The sequence below is a fragment of the Neolamprologus multifasciatus genome, chromosome 8, assembly GCF_963576455.1.
Source record: "Neolamprologus multifasciatus chromosome 8, fNeoMul1.2, whole genome shotgun sequence".
Lineage (NCBI taxonomy): Eukaryota > Metazoa > Chordata > Actinopteri > Cichliformes > Cichlidae > Neolamprologus > Neolamprologus multifasciatus.
Window position 1 is genome coordinate 5816027 of NC_140446.1, and position 19865 is coordinate 5835891.

A 19865-nucleotide genomic window follows, 5' to 3' on the forward strand; every position below is an offset into this window, starting at 1 on the left:
TACTTAAGCATAAAAAAACGTATCTTAATGGACTGGGTATGTGCATGACGTGCTGAAACAGAGGAGTGCCTTTACATTCTCTGGCCAAAACCATAAAAGTCAAGACGGCAACTATACCTGTCCACATACCATTAGTAGCAGGGTTGAGGCTTTCTTTTATCATTTCAAATATCCTGCACTCATCAGTGGCAATTAATTATTCATTGCACTGCAACGTTTTTTTATGCAACAAGGCAACAAGAGACATTTATGTTTTGAAATGCATCCCAAGCTATGACCCATCATCATAACATCATCCACTGGTTTTTGGATCTGCATTTCAAAGCCTCATCTTTAGGATTTTGCCCATTTTGTTGCCAGATGTGTTCATATTTACCTGTCACCATGCTGTATTTATTCACTTTATGGATGCAAAGAACAGCTATATACTAGAATTTTCACTCACCATGTACCAGATTCTTGTGATATTTGTACTAAAATGGGCCGAAAGAAGTTCACAACATAGAGAAAGGTTCACTGGTGAAAGGTTCACTTCAGTGCCTCAGATTAGTGGGGGTGAAGCACAGAAGACAATTGTCAGCTACAGCTCCCTGTGTCAGCACACCTGTCAGTCAAAACAGCCACACCTAACTCATTACATACCAAATTCATTTATGGTGTTAGGTTCTAAACATGCTTTTTTTTTAATGAAGCGAAGTTTAGATGCTTTAATAAAGGAGTCTATGGGCATTAACTTGCTTTCAGAGAAACCTCAAGTGAACATAAGAGGGGCTGGTGCTGGCTTTATTTTTTCATTTCTCGCCACTTGAAAAGAAAGAGCATAAAACATGAAAAAAAAAAAGTCAATTTATCATCTATACTGTGGCAAAAAATAATGTATTAAACATTTGCACGAATAAACCATATACAGTTTATAAAACAAGCACAAAAGGCAAAATAAGGAGAAAAGCATATGGGCTAAGAACTGGCAAACCTCTTGCAAACGACATGAAATGAAAACCACACATGTGAAGACATCTGTGGTGGAGACGTTTCAATTCAAATTTATTGTGAGGGTCTTGAGCGCCATCGTGTGGCAAGTAGGAGCCAGACCTTGAACTCTACTAAGTGTTTCCGTAAAGGGCGGAAGGGGATGTTGCCCATATCCAATATGTCTGCCGGCGTCTACGTTGTGTGAACAAAAACAACTCGTGGACGATGGCAGACATCGGAATCGACGAGCTATCGCAGCTCGAATATCTGTCTTTAGTGTCGAAAGTCTGCACGGAGCTTGACAACCATCTGGGAATAAATGACAAAGACTTAGGTACGTATTTTATGCCTTTAAAAATCGCCTTCTGCCAAAACTAGCTAGCTAGCTAGCTTATGCTAACTAACGGTTGTTAGCAAACTAGCATCTGTATTTACTGTCAACATATGAGTTCTTTTTGGATGTATTGTGTCGTTTACTATATTTAAAAAAACTTTACATACTAATCCTTCAATAAATTCGTTGTGGGTCACTTTTTAATGCTGGGATATAAACTTCGACAGTTATGAGTCTCATCTAGTTCTTCGTTAATGTGTTGTTTGTGGTTCCTTTATAGCTGAATTTGTCATCAGCCTTGCCGAAAAACAACCGAGCTTTGATGGATTCAAAGCACTTTTACTCGAAAATGGAGCCGAATTCACAGTAAGTTAGTCTCTACGAGTTGTTCATGAAGCTCATTGTTATTCAACTGAACATTAACGTTTTCTTCGCTTATTGTAGGATTCTCTCATCAGTAATCTGCTCAGGCTCATTCAGACGATGCGACCACCATCCAAAGCATCTACAAGTAAAGGTAAAGTAGTTAGGCTAACTGTAAACTGGGCAGCTAATGGTCCCAAGGACATATTTTCCTCCTTAAAAGTGACATTTCTAACTGTGTACTCCTCTTCCAGCATCCGAGTCCGTGGCTAAGCCGAAGTCAGAAAAGGAAAAGCTGAGGGAGATGTTTCCTGCACTGTGTAGACCAAATGAGCCGGCACCGAAGGTGTGTGGCTTTATCACACTGTCATGAAGCTGCAGTGTCCATATTATCTTTATTGCAAAACAAGCTTGTACACATGGGTCCTGTACAAAGAAACGATCTAAACACACACAGGGTGTCTTCTGCTGACAATCAGGCTAAGCAGTGTCACTAAGCTGGTTATCATTTTGATAAGTGAACCCAGGATTTTCCTCTTTGTGTTTACATGAAAGGGCTGGTGTTGGCAGTACAGATAGGAGATGCAGCCTCAAAATTACAATATTTTAAGAAACTTTGCGATGATAATACAATATATACTGACAATATATACACAAAATACCAAATGTGGTATTGATGCTTGTAGGTAGGCAACAGGATTTGTAATTGTAAGTAAATCAAGGTAATTTTTCATCCTCCCATGTCTAACATACGTTGCTCTGAAGCACTCACAATCTCATCAGGTTTTTAATTTATTCAGCTAGTGTCCTATGTGGGTTTAAAAAATGGGTAAATAAAAGAAAAAACAAACACTAAATAGAAACGTTGACTAATTTATGTTGACTGATTTTTGTTATACTGAACTTTGTAGGCTCTCCTGGATGAAGATGATGTTAAAGTAGCAGCTGATGCCATGAAGGAACTGGAAATGTTCATGCCCAGTGTCAGTGGGACAGAGTCCAAAGGGAGCAAGAACAGGTAAGACTCAAGTCACTGGTCACATTTCATTGTCCTGTTGGGTTTATTTAAATCTCTGATACCTGTGCTCCAACTAGCAAACTTGCGACGGCTGTTTGAATTCAGGATATTATTGTTGTGTTTATTGTATTATGTATTTTTGGCTTTTCTCCTCTCGTAGATCAGAAAAAAACAGGCGAAGTCGCAGCAGAAGCAGAGAAAAAGACAGACACAGAGATCGAGACAGAGATCGGGAAAAGGACCGAAAGAGACGGCATCGTTCCCGATCCTATTCCAGATCCAGGTCACGCTCCAGAGACCGTGATCGGCATAGAGATAGAGATAGAGACCGTGGCAAGAGAAGAGACAAATCTTCCCGCTGGTCTGAGCGCTCACCTAGTCCGAGAAAAGACCAAGAGAGAGAGTCTGACCGCTGGAAGGACAAACACGTGGATCGTCCTCCACCTGAGGAGCCTTCTGTTGGTGATATCTACAATGGAAAGGTTACCAGCATCATGCAGTTTGGATGCTTTGTTCAGCTTGAGGGACTCAGGTTAGTATAAGGTCGCAAACATTGTATAAATATACCTTCAGTTTTAAAGGGACCTGCTGGTTACTAAAGATGTTTTCAGTGCATACTATTTAGAAATGTCCTGTCTCTTATTTCATTGTTAAAGTTGTCCATGATCATCTTCTCAATTTCTAGGAAGCGATGGGAGGGTTTGGTCCACATTTCTGAGCTGCGCAGGGAGGGCCGTGTGGCCAACGTGGCCGACGTTGTTAGCAAAGGCCAAAGAGTCAAAGTCAAGGTGCTGTCGTTCACAGGGTCCAAGACCAGCCTCAGTATGAAGGTAAAAAACAAAACATAACAGTGTAGTGCTCAGATGATTTTAATAAAGTAAGTAGAGATTTTCTGTGTTAAAGTGAAGGAAATCTTCCTTCTGATCCTGCCTGAAGAAATAAGATTTTTAACAAATAATTTGTTGTTAATTAATTTTACATTTATTATATTATAAATGATAAATAAATGTATGTATTTATTCATTCTGGTGAGTTTCAGCCAGTGGAACTAAATCAAATTTTCCTTGAGATTTTTCAGCCGTTGTGTCTCAGCTCCGGGTACAGATAATGGATTTTTTATTTCCTCCTCTGTTTGCCAGGATGTAGACCAGGAGACGGGAGAAGACCTGAACCCCAACAGGAGGAGGAACGTTGGCCCCGACGGGGGGGAGGAAATTTCCATGAGGAATCCCGATCGGCCGAGCAACCTGAACCTCGGCCACGCGCCGGAGCTGGAACAGGATGACACACTGGAGCGCAAGAGGCTCACCAAAATCTCAGACCCAGAGAAGTGGGAGATCAAACAGGTGGGTTCACATTTGAAGTGGCTGAAGCTTCGTTTATGTCTGTGCGTCTATCTAATTTTAAAAGGTGTTTGTTAAAAAAATAAATAAAATAAAAATGCTCTTGTTGTGTAAATTTCCTCAGATGATTGCTGCCAATGTTTTGTCCAAAGAAGAATTTCCTGATTTTGATGATGAGACAGGCATCCTTCCTAAAGTTGATGATGAAGAGGGTAAGAAATTGTTTTGTCTATGACTGAACTGCTTTAATAAATGAGTAATTCAGGCTAGTAAAGGCACTTAATAAAACAGTCATCAAGTATTTAAACAATTTCAGTATAAATATTTAATACTATCTTGTATATTTGTTCTTCTTGAACATTTAAATCGTGTATTTGCTCTTGTTCATGTGAACCATGACTAAGTGTGACCTGATTGCTAACTGGTTGGTTTCATATCATACAGATGAAGACTTGGAAATTGAGCTGGTTGAAGAGGAACCACCGTTTCTGAGAGGCCACACGAAGCAAAGTATGGACATGAGCCCTGTCAAGATTGTCAAGGTAACAGTAGAAGTTTGAGTGAAAGGGAAAAAAGAATAAACTAGGAGTAAATTTTCAAAAAATGATCAGGCCATAAAGTTTTCCAGCAGCCTGCTGTGATTTATAAATTGAATTAATTATATTATAATTCTGGCGAAATATTCTTGTTTATATTTAATAAGTAAATTTAAACATCTCGGCAGTCAAACAAACAGAACGTCCCTGGTTTGAATCCATTGGCCAGCTGGAGCCTTTCTGTAAGGAATTTGCATGTTTCCTGCGTGGGTTCTCTCTAGGTTCCTCCCAGTGGAACATGCAGATTAGGTCAATTGGTAATGCTGAGTTGGCTGTAGGTGTGAGTGGTTGTGTCAGCGCTGGGATAGACTGGTGAACCTTTCCAACCAGCTTAACCACAGCCTTGAGCAAGAATGGTGAAAAAAGATGGATGAGTTTATAAAGTTTTAATGTTATGAAGTAAATGAGTTTCTGTAATATATCACCATGGACTGATTCAGGAAAAGGCACAACTTGGTGCATAAAACACCATCTCCTGCTGATAGTGATCTTATAGTCTGAGCAATACAGTATGTGGTTTAATTTGGATGTAATGATTTATATGGTATTTAATTATGATCTCTTCCTGTGCTCTTCATAGAATCCAGATGGCTCGCTGTCCCAGGCAGCCATGATGCAGAGTGCTCTGGCAAAAGAGAGACGAGAACTGAAGCAGGCGGCACGGGAAGCAGAGATGGACTCCATCCCCATGGGGCTGAACAAACACTGGGTTGACCCGCTGCCAGATGGTAAGAAATCTTTTGGACGTCCTCATTAAATCAGTTTTAAATTGATGCTAAATAGGAGTTTGTTGAACAGCACATCTGCAATCATGACATGAGGAAGTATCTTAAATTGGGTTTTCAGATGTTATTGGACAATATTTTATCTTTGCTTTTGGATAAGCTTTAAATTAATGTAGCACTGTAGCATGTATGCTAGCCCTGCTTATTAAAAACCACAGCCCAGACACGACACTTCCTCCATGCTGGCAGACAGCACCCCTCAGGCTTGCCGGTACTGGAGATAGTTATCTGGTTTCCTGCAGCCCCCCATCTGGCCGGAATAGTCTTGTCATGGTTTAGTGTGCCTGTGTGCCCTCCTTAAGCACAAGGTGGTCTAGATGGCTTCCACTGGTGGGCATTATTCTGCCGACCCAACAGAGATGTAGCTTAATATGCGGTCAAACTTGAGTTGTAAAGCTAGATACATTTCCTCTTCTCCCTTACAGCTGATGGTCGACAGATTGCCGCTAACATGAGAGGCATTGGCATGATGCCCAATGACATCCCAGAGTGGAAGAAACATGCGTTTGGAGGGAACAAGGCATCCTATGGAAAGAAGACCCAGCTCTCTATCCTGGAGCAGAGAGAGAGCCTACCCATCTACAAGCTGAAAGAGCAGCTCATTCAGGTTCATTACAGTTTAAACTCAGTGGGAGAAATTTCTGAGATTTAATTTCACGTTTCAAAAATTTGTTTCTAACTGAATCTATTCAAAGATGGCTGCAGGTTGTTAAACGTCCTGGGCAGATGCTTTCACCTATAAATGGCCTTTAAAAAGAATTGAAATGACTAAAATTGGACTTTGAAAGTTTAGATTGCCCAATCTGACTGTAGGGCTAATCTGGTCATTTATAGTTTGAGCGTTTCAGGGTATGTTGTGTAATAAAAAACTTATGAAATACTGAAACATCCTCAGCCTAAAAACATCCTCAAAATATCTTGATGCATTCTCAATCATCCAGGAAAATAAATCTCCAAAAGTTGATTCTGTTCATCTGGACGTAGCGTTTTCTGGGGGAAACGTTTCGTCACTCATCCAAGTGACTTCTTCAGTCTCAGCTGACTGCAGGTTTGATTGACTGAAACCAGCCCACTGAAGGAACAATGGGCTGTGAGGTCAGTTCCTTAATCATAATTATGCAAATTCTCATGACCATTGATCAACAACCACTGATCAATGGCCATGAGTACCATTCACAGAGAGTTGGGGAATGGCTGCAATCACAGCATTGTAAGTTGGTGAAAGATGTACCCTTAGGCCCCCTCCTTGATTCAGAGATGGTCTTTCCCTTTTCACGTAAATGGCCTCCTTGACTCCACGCTCAAACCAGCGTCCAGGATGTGTACATCCTCATCCTTGAAAGTGTGTCCACTGGTTTCAGTCATTATGCAAATGTACTGTTTATAAGATTGGGGAAACCTGCAGTCAGCTGAGACTGAAGAAGTCACTTGGATGAGTGACGAAACATTTCTCCCAGAAAACGCTACGTCCAGATGAACAGAATCAACTTTTGGAGACATCTTCAAAATACAAAAATCCACAAAGCTTCAGCCCAGTGGGGTGGAAAAATTGACATGTGCAAGTCTAATAACAAATAGCTATCCTAGAGAGGATATTTTCACGTTTTCTCTAAGATTTAGCAATGACATTTTCAAGTTGGTATGTAAAAGTTCTTAAAATGTTTTACATTAACTTGGTCCTTGGTGTTGATGATTAGGTTAATTGAGCTTTTAGTAATGTTAATGACCAGATTTTTAGTTGGTGTCTTCTTTCTTCTGGTTCTGACAAAGTAAAATATAACACCCCCAACAAAAACTCTGTTATTCCCTCTAAAAAAAACAAACCCAAATAAGGATGGATGCTTTTTGTTTACCAGTTACTAACTGTTGCCGTGTCCTTGTTAATCTGTTGCAGGCTGTTCACGACAACCAGATCCTGATCGTCATTGGAGAGACGGGATCTGGAAAGACCACACAGATCACCCAGTACCTGGCAGAGGCTGGTTACACAGCCAGGGGGAAGATTGGCTGTACGCAGCCCCGTCGTGTGGCTGCCATGTCAGTGGCTAAGAGAGTCTCTGAGGAGTACGGTTGTTGTCTGGGACAAGAGGTGAGTTAAATATTTCTAATCTTGAGTAAAGTGCAATCGTGTTACAGTATATAATTACCGAGCACCTTTTGCACACTGCAGCTTTGCTTAATCTCATTGGGACTTATCTTTTTGTGTTTTCCAGGTGGGCTACACCATCCGTTTTGAGGATTGCACAAGTCCTGAGACTGTGATCAAGTACATGACAGACGGTATGTTATTGAGAGAGTGTTTGATTGACTCCGAGTTGGGCCAGTACGCCATTATCATGTTAGATGAAGCTCACGAGAGGACAATCCACACTGATGTTCTTTTTGGCCTCCTCAAGAAGGTAAGCAAAGGTTTCCTACATTTAATCTCTGACTTAATGGAGAATCAGAGACAAAAAGGGATTCTGAGTGTTTCTTCTTGTGTTTGTCAGACTGTACAGAAGCGCACAGACATGAAGCTTATTGTGACATCAGCTACACTGGATGCTGTGAAGTTCTCTCAGTATTTCTATGAAGCACCCATTTTCACCATCCCCGGCAGAACGTATCCGGTAGAGGTTCTTTACACCAAAGAACCTGAGACGGACTACCTGGATGCCAGCCTCATCACTGTCATGCAGATTCATCTGACTGAGCCTCCAGGTATGTTTTTTCTCTTTAAGTCATGAAAAATGGATGTTCTTTCCACCTTTGGACTCCAGTATCGGTCCATGTCATCCATCTTACTGTGACTCTTCCTTTGCAGGAGACATCCTGGTGTTTTTAACTGGACAGGAGGAGATCGACACAGCCTGTGAGATCCTTTATGAGAGAATGAAGTCTCTTGGGCCTGATGTTCCTGAGCTGATCATTCTGCCAGTTTATTCTGCCCTGCCCAGTGAGATGCAGACCAGAATCTTTGACCCAGCACCCCCAGGCAGCAGAAAGGTACCTTCAGTAAATCTTTAGAATCTATAGAAACATATAACATTTGTTTTGTTCAAAAATTACAATTTGTGTAACTGTCTCTTTTCATTTGTCTGTAGAACTAAAAGTTTGGTTCATATGATATGTTTCAGTGATTTAGTCAGTGTGTTCAGGATATTTTGTTGCTTCAGAGCAAATATATAACGTCCTTTGTTCTTTCTCTCAGGTTGTCATCGCCACAAACATTGCAGAGACCTCTCTGACCATCGATGGAATCTATTATGTTGTAGATCCAGGCTTTGTCAAGCAGAAAGTGTACAACTCTAAGACTGGCATTGATCAGCTGGTGGTGACGCCAATCTCACAGGTACAGCGGCTTTGTGATGTACTTGATGTCGTAGCAAAGGAGCTCTTAGAGCCTCGCTGAAGGCATTAGTGTTTCGAAATGATTTAGTGTGAGATAAAACTCTTTATTGTGTTTGCTCCAGGCTCAGGCTAAGCAGAGGGCAGGTCGCGCCGGCAGAACAGGCCCAGGAAAGTGTTACAGGCTGTACACTGAGAGAGCCTACAGAGATGAGATGCTGACAACCAATGTACCTGAAATCCAGAGAACCAACTTGGCCAGCACTGTGCTGTCGCTGAAGGTAGGAGCTGTTGTCCTTCAGCTCTTATCATGCATAGGATGACATCCTGCGTTATTGAGAAGAAGAAATTAAACGAGTTAAAAAACAACAACAACTAACAGACAGGAGAGGTAAACTAGACCTCTAGACCACGTTTCAGATCACTAACGTTCATATTAATATTGACTCCTCCAGGCAATGGGCATCAATGATCTGCTGTCTTTTGACTTCATGGACGCTCCTCCTATGGAGACTCTGATCACAGCCATGGAGCAGCTCTACACCTTAGGAGCTCTGGACGATGAAGGCTTACTCACACGACTGGGTCGAAGGGTAAGGATGTTTTTACCCAATGGTTTCTCTCTGCTGCAAAGAAGAGCAGATAAATCGACATGTAATCAGATTTATGTAGCTGTATTTTCTTTAACTTCTTGTCTTTCTGTTATTCTGATAAGACTTTTAATCTCCCGTGCGTTTGTGTCTGCTAGATGGCCGAGTTCCCTCTGGAGCCCATGTTGTGTAAGATGCTGATCATGTCCGTCCATCTGGGCTGCAGCGAAGAGATGCTCACAATCGTGTCGATGCTGTCTGTGCAGAATGTCTTTTACAGGCCTAAGGTATGCTTTGAACACCGTCCAGTCATTTCTACACATCTCATTCCTTATCTGTGTAAGCAGTCATGCAATGTGTTGTGGTAGCGCTTCCTTTGAATCAATGGAGCATTGAATCCACTAAGGTTTAACTGCATTAAGTCGACATCAAGGCCACTTCATACAGATTAATGGATGTCCAGTGGAAATGAACACTTCTGGGAAATCTTTAGCAACCTCAGGACTTATTTACTTCAGATGTTTTTAAGAAACATTTAAACTTGAAAATGCAAAGTTTCATAAAAACTTTACAAATGTTGAAATCTGGGAGCAGGTGGCTATGAGAGCTGCAGCTGAGTGTTTGTGATGTTTTTAACATTTTTATAGTAAAAGATTATGAAATGTATTCTGAATTCAATGACCCCCCCCATTTTTTGTGTTAAAGGACAAGCAGGCCTTGGCTGACCAGAAGAAGGCAAAGTTCCACCAACCTGAGGGTGATCACCTCACCCTGCTAGCTGTCTACAACTCCTGGAAGAACAACAAGTTCTCCAACCCCTGGTGCTACGAGAACTTCATCCAGGCTCGCTCCCTGCGCAGAGCCCAGGATATCCGCAAACAGATGCTGGGGATCATGGACAGGTACATTAGAGCTAAAATCACTTTAAATGTTAACGGTAGCACAAGAAATGATATTGCTTATAAAGATTTAACATGTTCTTTTCTCTCTAGACATAAACTGGATGTAGTATCTTGTGGTAAAGCTACTGTGCGAGTCCAGAAAGCCATCTGCAGTGGTTTCTTCAGGAATGCGGCCAAAAAAGATCCTCAGGAGGGCTACAGAACCCTGATAGACCAGCAAGTTGTTTACATCCACCCCTCCAGTGCTCTGTTCAACCGGCAGCCCGAGTGGTATGTCAGCATTTCAGTTTTACTGTGCCACAGCGAAAGAGGAAGTAAATCTTTCTTGCAAGTCGAGCACTGTCTGATTTCTCAAACTCTTTGTCGATAGGGTCGTGTACCACGAGCTGGTGCTGACTACAAAGGAGTACATGCGTGAGGTGACCACCATCGACCCTCGCTGGCTGGTGGAGTTCGCACCTGCCTTCTTTAAAGTGTCCGACCCCACCCGCCTCAGCAAGCAGAAGAAACAGCAGCGCCTCGAGCCCCTGTACAACCGTTACGAAGAGCCCAACGCTTGGAGAATCTCACGCGCCTTCAGACGCCGATAATGTGTGTGACATCACAAACGCGCAACTCGGGTACTTGGACAGTAGTGACAAAGTCGGACGTGTGGTCTCGTACCAGCACTGGGAAAACCCTGCAGGGTCACAGTTTGATTTGACGCTGCAGTCATTCCTCCTTTCAGTTTTGTAAACAGTGTACATTTTCCACCAAAACTTACTGATCACATTTCTGTATTCGTCTTGACTCTTGACTTTTTGTTGTTTTTTAAAAGAAATTGAGATGTGATGGGAATCTTGGTGTCAGTTGTTTTAGAAACACCCGAGGTATTTCCTTTGTTTAAGACTAGCAGGAAAAATTGGCGGTTTTAATGTTCTGTTTGCAGATTTTGCAAAACAATGTTATATTTATTTCTATTCTCTAAATTGTAACAGTAACATTGTACTGCAATGTTAAGTCTTAAGTAATGACCTAAAGGAAATCATAATGGGGCTTTTATATTTTAACTAATCAACTGATGTCAGAGTAAAAGGATGGAAAAACATTTGTTTGATGTATTTTGTACAGGAATTGAGACTTTCACTTGTCGGTGTATCAAAGAATTACAGTGAAACTATGAAAACGTGTTCTCATTAAATACTGAATTTTCCTAAGCCTGTTAAGATTTTGTTGTCATCCATCCATTTTTATCCAGCTATCTGAAGTCGAGTCAGAGCTTTTTCTCTTCCTCCTGAGGGATGCCAGACAGATCTCTGGGTTAGGTGTGCCAGAAAAACATCCAATGGGAGTCATCCAGAGGAGGTCCTCATCAGATGCCCAAACCACCTTAGCTGATTTGTTTTGGATGGGAAGGTGGGGTGGCTGCTCTGAGCTTCCTCTGCATGTCCAAGTTACTCTTCCTGATCAGTTGGTAAATTAAAAGCTTCAACTTCTAGCTCAGCTTTCTCTTCACAACCATCAGTAACACCTGCTGTTCTACAGTCTGCCTGTCAATCTCATGCTCTACCTTCTGTCACTTCTGAGGAAGATCTGAACATATTTGTCCTTGACTGAGAAAACAACTCCTTCCCCAACCCACAGAGAGTAATCCACGGTTTTCCAGCAGAGGACTATGGCCTCGCACTCGGAGGCGCTGACTTGAAAGCTCTTCTTACGAAGGTAGAGAATGGTACACCCCCTCAGGGGGAAATTGTGGTATTGTAGCTAGGCACAAAGAGGAGAATAAAAATGAGCCAAAGAAGTTAATGGAAGAAAAACAATTACAGAAATTTGAATGAGAATGTTTAAAAATGCACGAAAAAGATCAATTTGATGACTTTGATGTTGTTAAGGGTGGATATTCTAGGGATTAAGAATCAGTGGTGGTAACAAGCTAACAGGACACCTAAGAAAATATATGAAAAGTCTTATATGAAGATGGAAACTCAAGATTTAAAACTAGGATGTTTACAAAGAGACACACTAAATGTAACCAGAGGTTTTCGTTACCAGAATTATTCCACAGGCCACTTACAATATATTTTTAATAATGGGATTATCAATATATATATGTATAGTATTGGTTTATTAATGAGTTAAAAATAAAACGTGAAGGCTAGGTGAGTATAAGCGCATAAGCCAAAATATATATATTTTTAATGCATATTAACCTTGAGCTATGTAGAGTTGCCCAACAGGGGGCAGCAGTGCTGAAACATTTAGCTTCAATCACGAGAAGCGAAATGACGTTTGGCGTGTAACAACTTGCACGTTTGTCTTTGGCGTGCACAGAGCGGAGAATCTTGATGACAACGTTACTTGTAAAGACATAATTAGTTAACTTGACATTGCTTAATTGTAAAGATGTGTGATAAAGTTCGTCCTAGGAGTGTAAAGTTAGGATGAACTGCTGAGCATAGGTTGCTGTGTTGGAGCAGAATCTGTGATCAGTCTCACCGAGAATCCCAACATTTGAAGACTTTTCTGACAGAAAATTGAGCCGTCTTTATAGTAAGTACACCTTAAATTATTATTATTTTTATCCATTTGCTGCTGTTGTTTTATTACTTTTTAAAAAATGTTTTTTTTTAAAGTTTTTTTTTTAGTATATCTTTATTGGTTACTTATACTTAAATATAATGGCCTTGGCATAAGAAAAGTCTCATTGGGTGTGTTGTCGGCCTTTTGTTTTGATTGTCCTAAAAAAAGCTTCCATATTTTAGTGAGTCAGGAGTGTGAATAAAAGAAACAGCAAAAAATTAAATTGAAGTTGGACTGCAGGATAAATTTTTACTCTATGCTTTCAAACTGCAGATGATGAAACGGATGAAGGTGGTTAAATGGTACTCACCATTCCTGAGGGTCAGACTAATGGTCAGCAGGTGTCATTCACAGTTTTCAAGGTATACTGTCTGATATTGTCCATGTGAACGCTATGTACTTCTTACTTACTGACATTTTCCAGTTCTGTTATGTGTTATTTCCTACATATGGAAACTTTAAGGGTCACTTCATATGAAATCTACCAAATTTAAAAGAATTCCCTCTTGACATGATACCATGCAAAATTCATACTCTGAATATTTAGGAGTTGTGGTACTTTCTAGTTTTGCCTTATTTGCTTTTTCCAGCATTTTCACATAACTTCATAAGTATAGGAGATAGTCACACAGACGTTTCACACATCTGCCAGTGTTGCAAGTCAAAGATTTTCTATAACCAGCTTTGAACATCAGTCTATCATAACTGAAATAGCAGAACTGCAGGAATTCCTTCCATGGCCACACTCATATAGAACATAAAGCACATGACAGCTCTCCTTCTTGACTTCCTTCAGTTAGTAACACAACTCTCTGAAGGTTTACCCAAAATGCACTTAGAAGGTTTTCTGCACTTACAAAAAAAGAAAAACAGCCAGGGTAGCTTGTTTTTCTCACTCTGCACTGATGCTCAAAATTGCTTATAGAAAAATTGTGCTGTGAGTTTTGCTTTAGATTGTGACACAGACTGATTTGATTTCAATTTCTAACAGAACGTATGTTTTTTCAGCCCCTGTGGACATCTCCCATATTTATTGTCTCAAGAGCTCACAAATGCTAGAAAAATAGACAAATTTAAGTGGAAAACCTCGATTGAGGACCAGTTTTAAGTACCTTCCATGTGTTCCTCTTGACTAAGCAAGATGAGAAATGTAACTGGTAGGAATCAACAAAAACCAGCTGGATTTTTAAAATCTTCAAAATGCCCACATATGAACATTTCCAAAATTTGTGTAACCTTTGCAGTGTCTTCCTCTTGCAATAATTCTCAAGCATCCTTGAAAGAAACTTACTTCCAGCCGGAAACTTAATTAAAATGCAACACCACCTATCTCTTGTTTGAGATTTGAAATTTAAAGAAATCAAACTCTAATTTCTCTTCTACGCCAGGCCTATTCCATTGTGACCTCAGAGCTGGAGATGATTATCAGGGCTTCCTCTGACTTTCCACTGGCACACAGAGGCGTAATGCACTCTTGTCTTCGGTAGCCCGAGGGTTCTCTGAGGTTTTACAAGTTCCTTCCAGCCCTGCTCACTACCTCTGACTCATACTTTAATACACAATGATCTTGTTGGGTAGTTCATTATCTTGGCAATTCATCTTAATTAAAGAAAAATGAAGACTGTTCTATGGATCTAGCTGGAAATTTACACATGTTCAGACTCACTGGAACATCAGTGCCAACACAGTGTCGCAATGCTTGGTGAGAAAAATGGAAAGTGGAACGACTGTATAGCAAGCATCTTTAGTGACTTTAAAGCAACAAGAATTGGTTGCGCAAGTTTGAATTTATTTTGGATTTTCTCTAAGCAACACAGGGTCAAAAGTATACATATCCCCCTACTAATATCTGGTGAAATGTCAAGTTGCACCTTGACCAGATACTTTTGTTCACTATCAACAAGCTTTTGGCATAATTTTGTCGATATTTAATGACTTTTCTTAACACAGTTTATTTAAACTGGTTAGTCTGAACCTGGCTTTTAAGTGCAGTCGACAAATTTTCAGTAGGGCTGAGGTCGGGGCTTTTGAAAGGCCATTCCAGAAGCTTAATGTTAGCCTGCTTTGTCTGTTCCCAAACTAGTTTTGATTGTTTGCCAAGGTTAGAAGAATTCCACACTGAAAACAGTTGAAAGAAATTACTACCATTCAGTGCCTTGATGAGTGGATGTAAACTTCTGACCACAACTGTATATGATCTTACTTGGAACTTTTTCTCTCTAGGGCTATTTATCCTCTTCAAAGTAGTTGCTTTTTTTGTTAGCCTTAGCATCTATTAGCAACCCTAATTTCAAGTTGGGTAATTTATCAGTTTTGCGTGTATCAATCAAGTACATGACCCATGGTGTGCTGCAGAGACATGGACCCAGACACGACTCAGTATGCTAGACAAAGTCCACAACCCTACCAGTACTTTTTAGAAGTAATTTACTTAAAGTTAAATCAAGCTATTTGATTCAATCAATCTATCTTAGGTCGGGGTGATGATATCTCCCCCCTGACCTGTCATCCTGGCTCCCCCTCGCCATACCATGTTGGATCAGTGAGCTACTCGTTGTTTCGCCAAACCTTACTTGTTTTATGGATACAGATGCCCCCAGGTAGAAATCCGAACTTGTGATCCTCCACTCCAAAGGTGTGTAGTCTTGCCACTACGCTATACAGCTGGCAATAAATAGTATGTATTAAATAGTATATATATAGTCACTTTAAGATAACATTATGGAGTCAGATGAATTATCACGTTCAAATGGCATTTATTATATTAGTAAGCAATGATTTAGTGTGCCTTCTTGAATTTGGTGCCTAACACCTGTAATCGACTTCTTTTGTTCTCTGCAGTGGTTTTCAAACGTCCTGCCTGAGGCAGGACGTTTGAAAACCGATCGATGTGCCTCAGGACACATCGAAGGGCAAGCCAGAATTTCATGGCACACAAGCTTTTAACTGGAGGTAGCAATCGTTATTGGTACCTCCAGTTAAAAGCTCTTTGGGTTTTAAAGTGTGTCTGTAGAGACTTTGCATCATTTTAGTGCTAGTTAACTCCAAATGATGCATTTAGCCAGAAGGCTGTTGACATTTTCCAACTGAACTTGTAACAGGTAGCTTTTGCAGTTGTTTCTCCCGAGTTTTTCCCCCTCATCTTTGTGGTTTTGTGTTGCTGTCTCCAAACAAAAAAGTTTCACCACATCACAAATGTTATCCTCCCCACTATGAACCAGAATATTTGAGTTATGCAAAAATATCATCTTTTAAAGCTCAAAGGTATGCGGCCATACCTTGGTTGGTACCATAACCAGCCAAGGGGGCAGGGATAGCTCAGTAGGTAGAGTGGTGGCCCCATGATCGGAAGGTCGGGGGTTCGACTCCACTGAACGGCTACCCTGAGGTACCCCTGAGCAAGGTCCCTACACACTGCTCCCCGGGCTCCGCATTGGTGGCTGCCCACTGCTTCACTGGGTGAATGGGTTAAATGCTAAGGAGCAATTTCCCTATGGGGACTAACACATACACATTATTAACCAGTTTTACCAGCAGATGGTGCAGCTCCACCCTTCCAGCTATCCCTTAAACCAGTGGTTCCCAAACTTTTTTTGCTGGGCCCACCTTGTTTTACAAGAAAAATGTTCGCCCCCCCTCGCACGCACGAACACATCCTCCAACCACACAGACCCATATTTTGCTCCATTGCGTTTATTTTACACCTCAAACATTTAGTAAACAATTAAGCAAATACAAGTAATCTGCAATAAATTACAGGTAGTAAGAAAATAAACTACTAACTCTTTTACGCTACGTCCACACCTACACGGGTATTTTTGAACACGCAGCTGTTTCGTCCACGTAAACGGCGTTTCGAATCACCGAGAACGGAGATTTTTTAAAACTCCTTTTTTGTGGTTAGGTGTGGACGAGGAATACAGAGTTCGTCATGCAACGTCAAAGGTATGTGCCTTTTTTCACGTCACGCTGTGTGCACGTTATTGTTTACATGAGATGAATTGCAGAATGGGAGATAGAGACGAAATACTGTTAATCTGACTATCTGCAGGTTTTACAGGCTTACATATACACACAGTTACTGTCCCTCCATTTAGAAAGGCAGAGGCGTCACGGTGTAATTATTTTACATGTAGTTGTTTTTTTTTTTCTATGTAATAATATTCAACATTGCTATCAATACATTTTTCAAAAAATCCCTCTGCAAAATGGGTTCAAAAACATAAATAACTGTAGGATGCTGTTTGTCTGTGATTTGAACCAAGAGAACAAATCGTGGCAGGATCAGCCTGATGTTATTTGTATCCCGCTGTAACTTTACTGTATAAAGAGCTAACATTTCCAAAATGTCAGGAGTAGTTAGTCATTACAACAAGTGTTTGTGAAATACAAATCAAGAATGTGGGATACTGTTTGTCCGTGATTTAAACAGCCCAGCGCTGCTCCCAACGAAGGGAAAACCAATCCTGCAGGGAGACCTACCTTGGCACTTGTGCAGGTGAAACCAAAGGGAAGATTTGCTTCACCATATTTTCTAGTCTTTGGCTTAGAATGAAGTTGGTTTGGAAACATATTCAGCTATGCTTCATTTCCTGCTTTGCGTTTGCGTGGGCGCCCGTGCTAGCAGTGTCCAAGCGTTGTTGTTTTGGTTTTTTTTTTTCCCTTTTCATGCCGCGCCCCCCCTGCAATGGCTCTGCGCCCCCCCTAGGGGGCGGGCCCCACACTTTGGGAACGTCTGCCTTAAACTGCCCTCCTGAATGACGAACAGACGCTACAAATGCTACAACGGGTCAGTCTAATTTGAATTAAGAAACACTTGATTAAAATTCTCATCACTATTCAGTAACATTTCTTTCAGCTGTGTTAAAGAATTCTCAGGACTTCAGTTTGAATATTATTATGAGTATTTATTAAGCAATCTCTTCAACCACAGTCAGGTTTATGGATTGAATAAGCCTCGAATGTGAGAGGAATACAGCTCTTAAAAATAAAACAAAACCAAAAAAAAAAATCCCTAATGCGATTAATTTAAAATAAAAACACCATATCCTTATATACAAGAGGATGGGGTGGGCATGTGCAAGAGGTGCATGGGGTTTTGTGGGGCAAGTATGATGGTGGGTTGGTACAATGGGAACATCTCTGAAGGTGGGGTAGAAAGGAGGGCGTGTTGGGGCTGGCTTTAGTACATGTAGCCTTTGGAGTAGGGCTGAGGGCCCATGTTTTGAGGGGCTTGTTCCGGGGTGTAAGGCACCCCCTCGTCCAGGTGCGACAGAGGCACTGTGTCCTCCTCGTTGACGTAGCGCTCGAACTCAGCCTTCAGGCTGGGTCGCTGATTGTCGGGGAAGGCCAGGGAGATTAGAGCCTCGGGCTCACAAACGAACTTGTAAACGTAGCGCTCCCCAGCCACCTAGAGAGAGAGAGGAGGATTATTTAAAATGACATACGAATGCATTTGTAAACTAATATTTCACAGTTTCTGTAGCCTCTGAGGGCTGCATAGACTAAGCACCCAGTATAAGAGAAAATTGGGAGATGTATATAAATATAAAAGTGCTGGAAATGTGTTATGTCCACTTTGAACAAGAACACCAAACTGTTTCCTTTTCTTTAGCTATCCAGCAAGACGAGTGCACAAGTATATTCCTATTCCAGCGCGTCAGATACTAACTTCTTGTCTTAAGTTGTCACAGACAAATGCACAAGATGCCTTTTTGGAATATTGGGTGTGAGAGTTTATGTTCCTGTTTTTATGGAGCATCCAGTGTGGTGTTAATTAGACACAAATCTCAAGACCAGCACCTCTCCAGCCTTTTACTGAGTGAAAACAAAGCAAATCAGTGTATTTAGTGTACTTAGACATGAATCCAGGGGTTCCTTTGCAAACATTCATACGTGACAAGTTGCAAGAGGTCTATTTTTTTAATAACTTGCTAGTGCACTGACATTAAGGGCACTTTTGTGCATCTTTGACTGCCCTCTGACAACTGGAGGCGCTGTACTGAAAACCTTTGTGGGATTACTTTGGTTCCCAGTAGATTTAGTGCTGGCTGCGTTTTGTACCTTTTGCATGATTCCCTTCTCGTAGTAGTAGCGCAGAGAACGGCTGAGCTTGTCATAGTTCATGGCTGGACGGTTCTTCTGCATTCCCCACAGCCTGGCAACCTGAGAAAGAAGAAATAAATCAGTTAAAAACGTGTTTGCATGCTTTTAAATAGTGTAAAACACAACCTTCCTCAAATTACATTTCGAGAAGATTGAGTCTTTTTGCCCTAATAGTTGGACACAGGTAGTTAATTCCACAGGTTGCCCACTAGAGGGCCTCAGTAGCAAGCCAAACTTCCTTCTGCTATTAAGTTCGACAGTGTCGACATGCCAAGACCAGGGCGAGTCCTCACATGTGGATTCACTTCCTTTTTATGTAACCATTACCACTTGAATGCAACCAGAGTCCCACAGTGTTTGCAGTGAAACAGGAGTCAGGGCGGGTTGTCGGGGGCAGGCCATAAAATACAGCCCAAAATTTGAACCCTGGGCTGATAAAGCAGCTCTGCCTCTTATAGAAAATGAATGCCTCACATTCCCCCCCACAAACAAGGGGAAATAAATCAAGGAGTTGTGCAACAGTGGATAAATTTTCTGTTGACAAACACCTTGGATGTAGGAAGAAACCGTAAAGCTTGGGATGAGGGTGGGGGGGCATTGATATTCATGACTCAGGAAGACAGGTTGTATCCCACAGTGGCCCAGCAGCCCCGTTTGATCTCTGAGTGCGCTCTCAGCTCTAATTGCGCTTGTAAAACTCTTACCCCATTCATTTTTAATGTACAGTAAAAAGATAATGGAAAACACAATATAGGCCTGTGTGTATTAGGGCCCACCTAAATGGAGGCGCTCTGATATCCAATCAAACTGCAGACTTAAACATTGCAAAAATGTCTGGACTTAAGAAATGTGAGGAGGTGAGAGAGAACAGGGGTGTTGGATGTTTCTGTGATAGTGCTTGTCCTTCATTTATCAATCCAGTGCGTGTTGAATAATGTATGGGGGCCTAATGGAAGATGGATCAGAAA

The 19865-nt window shown here is 41.2% G+C and overlaps 2 protein-coding genes across 5 annotated transcripts in view; one reads left to right on the forward strand and one right to left on the reverse strand.

Annotated features, from left to right (window-relative positions):
• The first annotated feature begins 1114 nt into the window (after window positions 1–1114).
• On the forward strand, window positions 1115–11035 carry dhx8 (DEAH (Asp-Glu-Ala-His) box polypeptide 8). Of its 2 annotated transcripts, XM_085169610.1 has the most exons (23): window positions 1116–1306; window positions 1587–1672; window positions 1751–1823; window positions 1924–2015; window positions 2581–2687; window positions 2848–3219; window positions 3373–3517; window positions 3827–4033; window positions 4155–4242; window positions 4475–4572; window positions 5207–5354; window positions 5837–6018; window positions 7306–7500; window positions 7625–7810; window positions 7901–8111; window positions 8215–8396; window positions 8602–8742; window positions 8864–9019; window positions 9194–9331; window positions 9487–9615; window positions 10034–10230; window positions 10321–10500; window positions 10601–11035. In XM_085169610.1, the coding sequence occupies exons 1-23, from the start codon at window positions 1198–1200 to the stop codon at window positions 10818–10820; spliced, it is 3642 nt and encodes a 1213-aa protein (XP_085025736.1). In that variant the 5' UTR covers window positions 1116–1197; the 3' UTR covers window positions 10821–11035. The 2 variants fall into 2 exon arrangements, with proteins under 2 accessions (XP_085025735.1, XP_085025736.1); XM_085169609.1 differs by having other exon boundaries at window positions 1115–1306; window positions 7625–8111.
• A 5857-nt stretch (window positions 11036–16892) lies between these two features.
• The window catches only part of etv4 (ETS variant transcription factor 4), a 42443-nt gene continuing 39470 nt past the window's right edge, over window positions 16893–19865 (reverse strand). For all 3 annotated transcript variants that reach the window (XM_085169635.1, XM_085169633.1, XM_085169634.1), the window contains 2 exons: window positions 18856–18957; window positions 16893–18202 (listed from right to left, as the gene is read on the reverse strand). In XM_085169635.1, the coding sequence (XP_085025761.1) occupies window positions 17975–18202; window positions 18856–18957 (330 nt within the window). In that variant the 3' untranslated portion in view covers window positions 16893–17974. The remainder of the gene's footprint in view (window positions 18203–18855; window positions 18958–19865) is intronic.